We start from the raw sequence: 10539 nt of genomic DNA on the forward strand, positions 1-10539 counted from the left end.
ACGCTAGTGATAGCACCTTTGGATTCAAACATATCGTTTACATACTTACGCTATTTATAGCAACCGTGATTTTAAACTAATTATGTCGCAAGTTATCTCATTTATAATTTATACTTTTGCAAACTCGAAATTGTTGTCGAACGGTTTTGTAAACTAAACTTTGCAAGCATGATACGTTTCAAAAGAACGCGACATAATTTTGGTCAAACGAGTCTCATATAGGGACTACGACCACGTAACGGGACCTAAGTTAGCGGCGCCGTCAATGACGATTTTGTCGGGTCGCTACAGTTCCAAGTCGAAAACCATAAAGGAAAACCAACAAATTCTTTTCTTTTTCTTTTGCCTAGTCAACAACCAAACACCACTTGCAATTATCACCTTGAAACACTTGTTCTTTTTTGATAATGTCGATGCAAACATCAACCCTAAAACTGCTTTTGTTTCTTTCGGTCGACACCCAACGACAACAAAAACCCTACCACAGCTGCATCCTTTTTCCTATAACTGTTTACTGTTACGAAGATGATATATGGGGATGACAATGATTAATTAATATGATAAGGAATTGTTAAATAAAGATATGAATTCACGTTCCTCCTTTTTTTTCCCTTGATGTGGCCGAAAAACTCCAACAGAACCCACTCGCTTTCTTTTTTCTTCTCTATCTGGTCAACAGTTTTTATTTTATTATACTTTATAAAGATTCTTGGAGAAAAACCTGATATCTTTATTTGATTTAATACAACTAATGAATTATTATAAAGTTAATATTGACTGCGTATATCTCTACATCCGTTTCCAAATTCCTGTTACCAAACCCACGAAATTTTTTAGCTTTTGTATCGGGCTTTAACTTGGGCCTGTGAAGAAAATTGAGCCTGTGAAGAAAATTGGGCCTGGATCCAAGTAGTGTTCGGGCCAAATAATATAATGATGTTAGGGAGAATGATAACGTTTATGTTGATTAAATGGTTAGATGATATTGGATGATGATTATGGTGAACATAAGATGATAATAATGAATGATCATGAAGATAATTATGTTGATTAATGATGATAATTACTCGATTGTGTTTCTATTTTGGTGATATAAATGGAAGATGATGACATGATGATTAGATTATGATGATGGGAGAATGATAATCGTTGATAGATAATATGATGTATGATGAGGATGTTAATGATAAGTGATGAGATGATGATATTCATTTATGTTGATAATAATCACGGTTGTATGATGATGATGATATTGTATTATGATGGTGATGGAAGATGATGAGGTTAGAGAAGATGATTAATAATTCGTATAGGTTATATAGTTAGAGATGCGAATTAATACAGAGAAACACTAATGGTTCAATGGTTAGGGGTGTGGTCAGGAAACAAGAGGTCATGGGTTCGAACCCAGGAACTTGCAAGTCTTTTTAATTATTAAAAGCTGCCTTAAGAAGTATGGGTCTGTTGGGCCGAGGTATAAGGTTTCTGTTGGGCTGCTAATGGACTAAACTCTAGTTAAAAATAAAAACGGGTCGTATTTATATTAGCTGTGTTTAATTCTAAAGGAAAAACACGAATGGTAGAATGGCTAAGTGTGTTGACGGTTTAAAGAGAGGTCTCGAGTTCGAGCCCGGGTAGTGGCATTTTATTTTTAAAGCTCCTTTCTTCAAAGGTTGTATTCTATTATTATTATTATTATTATTATTATTATTATTATTATTATTATTATTATTATTATTATTATTATTATTATTATTATTATTATTATTATTATTATTATTATTACTACTACTTTTATTAATATGATTATTATTATTGATATTATTAGGATTATTATTATTATTATTATTATTAATATCATTATTATTATTATTACCATAAAAATAATACATTTTATTATTATTATTATCATTAATATTATTATTACTATTGTCTTTATAATTATTATTATCACTATTATGATTATTATTATTACTATTATTAACATTAATATATTTATTAACAAGTATTATTATTAAGTATTATTAGTATTAAGAATTTTTATCAAAATTAGTATTTTTATTGTAAAAATAATACAACCTTTTTATTATTATTACTATCATTAATAAAAAATTTATATATTTTATTATTATTATTTTATTAACATAATTATATTAGTTTTTTTATAATAAATAATAATTATTTACCTAAAGTATATAAAATAGATATATTTAACTAAATTATAAATGAAACCTATAAATTATTAAATATGACAATTATATCACTAATAATAATATCTAAATTTGTTCGATTACATGTATATATGTTAATATATATATATATATATATATATATATATATATATATATATATATATATATATATATATATATATATATATATATATATATATATATATATATATATATATATATATATATATATATATATATAAATGATATAGGTTCATGAATCCGATGTCAACCCTGTATTGTTCAGAATCGTCGTATGCATATTTTTACTACAAAATACAGTATGGTGAGTTTCATTTGCTCCATTTTTAAATGCTTTTGCAATATATATTTTTGGGACTGAGAATATATGCATTGCTTTTATAAATGTTTTACGAAATAGACACAAGTAATCGAAACTACATTATATGGTTGGATTATCGAAATCGAATATCGCCCCTTCAAGTCTGGTAACCTAAGAATTAGAGAAATGGCCCCTAATTGACGCGAATCCTAAAGATAGATCTATGGGCCTAACAAACCCCAATCTGGAATTTGGAATGCTTTAGTACTTCGATTTAAAAAAGGTGATTGTGATTGCCGTTATATAGCCTACTTGCAAGTATGCGGGGGATATTCTATATGCATCCTTGTTAGTTCGGTTACCAGGTGTCCATCATATGAATGATTTTTATGCACTTGTGAGTGTAATGATATTTATGGAAAAATGAGAATCTTGTGGTCTATTAAAAATGATGGAAATGATTATTGATGATAAACTAATGAACTCACCAACCTTTTGGTTGACACTTTACAACATGTTTATTTTCAGGTATTAAAGAAATCTTCCACTGTGCATTTGCTCATTTTAAAGACATTATTTGGAGTCGATCATCGCAATGGAACCAGATGTTGGTGACTTCGTCCAGATGGATTATGACGGGGTGTGACATGTAGCGGATTTTGTTGCAATATAGGAGTGAAGAATTTGCTGTTATACGGAGTTAATTTGGAGGTAATGAACAAATCATATTCTTGTCTTTCTCCATATTTGCATTTTGGACAGATATAGGCCCAACGTTGTGCATGAAACTTTGAACGAGTTTGTATTGTTAATTGTTTAGGTAAATCGTGAAAGCTTTTAATTACATGTCCAAACGTTCGAGTTGAACCAACCTACCAAGATGTATATATTAAATGCATGAGATGTCCCAAGTTTGTTTCTCCGAAAAAAGATTATTATTAAGATATTACAATGTATGGATCATATTCTTTATGTAAACTAGATATTATATAGATCGTATTCTTTATGTAAAGTTTTATATGTAGCAGATAATAATATAAGTGGATACCATTTTAATAACATGCCGATTCATCATATACATGGCATTGTATATGTATATTTTAAGTGCTAAATGCTAAAAACAGAAATTACGCGAAGTATACTTAAAGGATTTAGAAGCTCCGAATTAATAAAGATTGTGGATTCTTTTCGCTAAGTCAATGCGGATAATAATTAACCCGCACAGCGCAAATATTCTAAAAACTATAAATAGGGAGTTTGGCCTCTCATTTATAGGTTGTTGATTCTCTGCCATTTGTTCTAGCCTTTGTAATTTTCACTTGTGACTTTACCTAAGGAATTTTTACATTGTGTTAAGGTGAATTATGCTAATCAATAATCACGACCGGGTCGGAGTGGTTGATCACTTGATTGTTAAAGTGAAAGACGATCATCAGGGCCCAAAACAATCATCAACATCTCATTCCACCACTTTAATCTCATTGCACTCAATCCTTAATTAAATATTTTTAATATAGGATTGATCATTTGGCGCCATCCGTGGGACACGTTCAAAATTGAATGTGAAATTTTTTGTTTTGTGCTATCGAACAATAAAATTGATCATTTAATTTTAACCGTGTATTGTTTTGATGATTCACAGGTAAACGTGTTTGAAATTTGTGACAATTTGGTTATTCGTTGAAATGACGACCAAAATTGGGAACGTTTGTGATGTTGTTGCTACAATGCAAGCAAATGTTTAAAAGAGGGGAAGAAAGGGAAAATCTGCAAAAATGCTTCAGAAATGGCAGCTCGCGCCAATAGGCTTTCCCGAAATGAAAAGTGAAGATTTTTTCTGAAATGCCGATAGTAATATCGTGCAAAATTGCGCAGACTGGAATTACAATTATGAAGCTCCATGTTGATAATGGCAGTAGTGTCGATATTGTTTATGAACAATGTTTTGTTCGGTTGCCGGAGAGCATTAAGGCGAATTTAAAACCCACCGCAGCCTCGCTAACTGGCTTTGCGGGAGAATCTTCATCACCTATAGGGTAGTTATCTTTAAATATTGAGCTCGTTGATGAAAATGATGCTAATTTGATGCGCCAAGCACAATTAGACTTCTATGTTATACGAACTTCTTCCCGCTATAATATGTTATTAGGCAGATCAGCGTTAGGAAAATTCGGAATTGTTCCATCTACCATTCATGGCATGATTAAATTTACAACGCGTAAAGGTGTGGTGACGGTAAGCTCGGCGAGTATCATCCCTATTTTTGCAGCTGTTAACATGAAAAGTGCAGTTAAAGAATGCGCTGATGCTGAGGATAACATGGTAGTGGTTAATCTTGCGTATCCCAATCACAAAATTAAAATCGGCCTCAATATTAGTGCGAATACAAAAGCGCGGATTGTGCAATTACTCATGGAATACATGGACGTTTTTGCTTGGTGTGAGAAGGATATGACTGGGGTTCCACGTCATATAGCAGAACACAGGCTAAATGTCAATCCTGGCTTAAAGCCTGTAGTTCAGAAGCGCAGGGGTATGGCCCGAGATCACACTAAATGGTTATGCGAGGAGGTAACAAAGCTGGTAGTAGCAGGAATTTTGCGTGAAGTTAAATACCAATCATGGGTCGCGAACCCGGTTTTAGTAAAGAAGCCTGATGGCTCATGGAGGATGTGTATTGATTTCAAGGATCTCAATAAAGCATGTCCTAAAGATAATTACCCGCTTTCAGAAATCGATTTGAAAGTGGAATCGTTACATACCTTTCTGTTCAAATGTTTTTTAGATGCTGCGAGGGGATATCATCAAATTCCAATGGCTAAGGAAGATGAAGATAAAACCGCTTTCCACACGGGCAAAGGTATATTTTCTTATATAATGATGCCCTTTGGTTTAATCAATGTGGGTGCAGCATACCAGCGGTTAATTGACAGTGCGTTTGAAAACCAAATTGGGTGCAACCTTGAGGCTTATGTGGATGATTTAGTAATTAAAAGTACGACGCAAGCGCGCATTATGGAGGATATGCGGGAAACATTTGATACATTGCGCAGGATAAATATGAAGCTTAATCCGTTGAAATATAGTTTTGGCGAGATAGAAGGAAAGTTTTTGGACTATTTTGTTATTGAACAGGGTATTCAAGATAACCCGAAGAAGATTGCGGCTATTGAGAATATGATTGCGTCGAAGACAGTTAAAGAAGTGCAAAGTTTGATGGGCAAATTAGCTGCATTGACAAGATTTTTGTCCAAGGTCGCAGAAAGGCAGTTGCCATTTTTCAAGACTTTGAAGGGTTGTTTAAAGCAAAAAAACTTTGTATGGATAAGTGAGGCTGAAACCGCGTTTTAGTTTTAGTTCGAAATTCTTTACCTCTATATATCAGTGGCAAATGAAGCTTTTGGCTCAGTTTTAGTTGTGGAAAGAGACAAGATACAAAAGCCAGTGTATTTTGTTAGCAAAGCTCTTGCGGGTAGTGAAATAAACTATGACCCCATTGAAAAATTTGTGTACGCGCTTATATTAACGTCGCGAAGGTTGCGGAGATATTTTTAAACGCATCCAATTCATGTACTAACTAACATGCCAATCAAGCAAGTTTTAACAAAACCAGAAATATCTGGTAGCCTCGCGATGTGGGCAGTGGAGTTAGGTGCTTATGAAATTTCATATCTTCCGCGCAACGCTATAAAAGGGCAAGTTTTAGCGGACTACCTAGCAGAAATGTCTGGTGAGATGGAAGTAATTAATGAGCGGACAGAGTTAAAGCCAATGCAAGGTGAGACATGGGATTTATTTACCGATGGAGCCTCATGCGCAGAGGGTGCTGGTACGGGTCTAGTGTTAACAGCCCCAAGTGGTGAGGAGCATACGTACGCGATGCGTTTCAATTTCGATGTAACAAATAATGAGGCTGAATATGAAGCACTACTTGCTAGTTTGAATTTCGCGCATAAAATGCATGTCACCAAATTGTACGCTTTCACAGATTTACAGTTAGTGGCAAATCAGTTCAATGGCTCTTTCGACGTGCATGAACTCTCAATGAAAAAATATTTAAAGGTATTACAAGAATCGGCTGCGCGGTATGAGCATTTGGAACTTGCACAAGTATCAAGAAGTCAAAATAAGAAAGCGGATGCATTAAGTAAGCTGGCTGCATTAACGTTCTCACACTTTCAAAAGCAAGTTTGGGTTGAGGAGTTACCAAGCAAGTCAATTGATAATGATCTAATGGTTGCGTCTGTTGAAGAAGAGCAACCAAACTGGATGGAACCAATCATGCAGTATATCTGCAATAGCGTTCTGCCGAATGACAAACGCGAAGCTCGCTTAGTTCGTGAGCGAGCACCAATGTAAATCATCCAAAATGATATTTTATATTGTAAGTCATATTGCGGTCCAATGATGCTGTGTGTTGGCCCAATTGAAGCTGAGATGATAGTAGATGAAGTGCACAATGGTTCTTGCTTATTGCATTCAGACTATAAAATCATTGTGGCTAAAATTATGCGGATGGGCTACTTTTAGCCATCCTTATATCGCGATGTTGCAAAAATTGTTAAACGTTGCAAGAGTTGCCAAAGGCATGCCCGCCAGAATAGGATGCCAATACACGATATGATTACTGTCAACTCGCTGTGGCCATTTCACAAATGGGCTATTGACATTGTGGGACCATTTCCCACAAGTCATGGCAATGTCAAATTTTTAATTGTCGCAATCGACTATTCTACAAAATAGGTTGAGGCGAAGGAAGTACGTACTATCACTAGAGTGCAAGTGCGAAATTTTATTTGAGAATATATTGTGTGCAGATTTGGCATTCCGCGGGAGTTGGTTAGGGATAATGGGGCTCAAATAGCGAAAGACCCGTTCAAAACATGGAGCACTGATTTGAATATAATCCAGAAAGTTACGTCGGTTGCGCATCCGCAAGCTAATGGCTTGTGTGAAGTAACTAATCGTGATATTGTAAGCGGAATCAAAAAAGGCTTATATGAAAAGCGCACTGGTTGGGTAGATGAGTTACCCAATGTTTTGTGGGCGCATCGTACCACTTTCAAGAAGAGTACGGGTGAAACATCTTTTAGTTTAATATATGGCTCTGAAGCAGTAATACCCGCTGAAATTCTTGTGCCAACACATCGAGTTGCTAACTTTGATGAAGAAGCAAATAATGTGGCTTTATATGAAAATTTAAATTTAATAGAAGAGTGCATGTTAATGGCTGCTATCAGGGATGCAAATAACAAACAATAAATTGCCAAGTATTACAACAAAAGAGTGCGTGCATTGTCCTTTGATATAGGCGAATGGGTACTGCGGAATAATGATGCGAGTCGAGCAGAAAAACTTGGTAAGCTAGGGCCTAACTGGGAGGGTCGTTATCAAGTTGTTGCTATTAACGCGACAGGATCATACAAACTCGCAGGCATAGGAGGGTGAAATCTTCCCAATGCGTGACATGCTGCTTTGTTGAAGCGATATTACGCATAAATTTTTAAGTATAATGTGTTAAACAACGCATATATGTATTCAAAATGTCAAATGAAATAAACGAATGTAGTTGCTATTTTTCTATGTGTTTTTTATTTTTGCAAGTCTTGATCATACTTGTAAAAATATAATAAATGAACACGTGAATTGTTTAAGTGATAGAAAAGCCCACTTATATTGTTAAAATATAAAACTTTGTGGCATACTTATAATTCATGAAATCTTTTCTAAGCAATTGATTTTACCATGCTAGTATGTTTCGCGAAGGCTAAGTCGCGTAGTGATGACATTGCCCGCTCACGCAGAAGTTAAATATTGCGAAAGGGTGTTAATTTCTTAAGTATTTGATTTTTCCATACTTAGATGCTTCGCAATGCTAATGAATTGCCTAAGGATCGTTTCGGCGAACTTGGAAGATTCAAAATGTATAAATATATACAAATGCAGATTGTTTCGCAAAAGTACATACTTATTATGTGCACGATAATAAAAGTTGGAAATTGCAAAGGGCAAGTCTATATTATGAATAATGATGATAAAGCGCTATATAAATACAAGTACTTGCAAAAAAGATAAACATTGAAATTTTATTATTAAAACGCAGAGGTAGCTGCGCGCTAATATTACATATAACATCCTCATTCTTTGGACAAGTCAAGTTTGATGATGTCATCTACAGTGGCATCATCTTGCTCGCTTTTCGCGATAATTTTGGGGATGGGAATTTCAATTATATTCTCCTTAGCTACAACAAATGCTGCTTGAGCGTCTGCTACAGAGCATAAGCGGTCTGTTATTTTAGTTGGTAACGGCTCTGGCAGGTGGCAGCTGGTGGCAACCTGATCCATAAACTCCACCCTTTCGCGCAGTTGCATCGCGGCGGCGTATGTGGAAAATTTTTTGGAAACAGGAAGGGAGTTAAGAACTTTTCTTGACAACTCAGGTAGATGTTTGCGAAGCTTTGTAAATTTAAGCTCCGTAGAGGATTTAGTGGCTAGAGCGTTGTCTCGCTCTGATGTCAGTTTTGCAACATCCTCCGCTAAAGCTTTGTTAGTTGTCTGCAAGTTGTTTTCTTTATCTACTGCTGCAGAAAGTTGTTGCTTTAAATCTTCAATAGCAGCTTTTGCTGCGGTGACTTCCTTAGTTAGGTCAGAACAGCGCTTTTCACTATCTGCGAGTTTGGCCTTTTCAGTATACAATTTAGCCTTTTCAACTTCAAGAAGACGGCCCATCATGTCGTAGGCAGAGTTAAATGCCATATAGAAGTTCTGCACAAAGCAGTTGTGTGCTTTTGCAGCAGGAAGCTTCACAAACTCATGGCAAAGCTCATCTGGTATCGCCAATTTCATTTGCTGGCATTGGTCTAACGCCACAGAAGAGAAGGTACACGTGTACCCTGACAATCCGTCGACTCTTACCCCATAGGAGTCGGGTGGAGTGCGGAACAGTTCAGTAATCTTCTCCATGGTATTCGGACTCGAAAAGCTGGAGTCACCGGTTGAGTCACCTGCAATAAAAACAACTTTGCGAATTAGCGAAGAAAATTGGTACGTGCTAAGGTTATGATGAGAAGGTAATGTTTTTGACTTACCTATCTGTTGCTCTGGGTCATAATCGGGTATCACCGGGTTCTCGAAAAGAGTTTTTTTGCGCTGTTTCAACTTCTTATTTTGAGACGATGGCGGTGTCTCATATGGTCGCCTGGCAGAATCTATTTTGGTGAGTGGGGATCTGGCTGTTAAATCAACAACTGGTATTGGATGCTTTTCCTTTCCAAAAGTTGTTAATTTTAATTTCGGGCTCGTTAATAGATTGGTAATCAAAGTTTTTGGGTTTATCTTGCTATCAACTTCCTCGATTCTCATCTTGAAATTAAAGGAGTGGCGTGTGAATGTAAATGACTTGAAGATTGGTTGAGAAATTGATTAATGAGGAGTATTTCGATTTACGGGTGAGGATTTTATGATTTCTAGGGACGATATATATATAGGGAGGTTGAGAATGTTAGTCGATTATGCTTAAGCCACAATCATGTTAATTTAACGGTAATATTTTTCGCCAACGGTTGGAAACGATAACTTTGTTTGATCAAACGGTAACAAAGGCATAGCGAAATAATTCAATGCGGGTTGCAGTAATAAGTAACTGCGAATTTTCTTTTTTAGAGTTTATCATGCTGCATTTCTTATGCAAAATGTACCATAATAAACTGGGGGGACTTGATCATATACATGACATTGTATATGTATATTTTAAGTGCTAAAGGCTGAAAACAGAAATTACGTGAAGTATACTTAAAGGATTTAGAAGATCCGATGAAAGTTGAAGTTCGCGGATCAGATTGTGCATTAATAAAGATTGCGGATTCTTTTCGCTAAGTCAATGCGGATAATAATTAACCTGCACACCACGAATATTCTAAAAACTATAAATATGGAGTTTGACCTCTCATTTATAGGTTGTTGATTCTCTGCCATTTGCTCTAGCCTTTGTAATTTTTCACTTGTGACTTTGCCCAAGGCCGGG

The 10539-nt window shown here is 35.3% G+C and overlaps 1 protein-coding gene across 1 annotated transcript; it reads left to right on the forward strand.

Annotated features, from left to right (window-relative positions):
- The first annotated feature begins 6096 nt into the window (after positions 1 to 6096).
- LOC139841691 (uncharacterized) lies at positions 6097 to 7776 on the forward strand. The gene is made up of 2 exons (XM_071831893.1): positions 6097 to 6869; positions 7332 to 7776. The coding sequence occupies exons 1-2, from the start codon at positions 6097 to 6099 to the stop codon at positions 7774 to 7776; spliced, it is 1218 nt and encodes a 405-aa protein (XP_071687994.1).
- The last annotated feature ends 2763 nt before the right edge of the window (positions 7777 to 10539 follow it).

This window comes from Rutidosis leptorrhynchoides, chromosome 4, assembly GCF_046630445.1.
Source record: "Rutidosis leptorrhynchoides isolate AG116_Rl617_1_P2 chromosome 4, CSIRO_AGI_Rlap_v1, whole genome shotgun sequence".
Taxonomy (NCBI): Eukaryota; Viridiplantae; Streptophyta; class Magnoliopsida; order Asterales; family Asteraceae; genus Rutidosis; species Rutidosis leptorrhynchoides.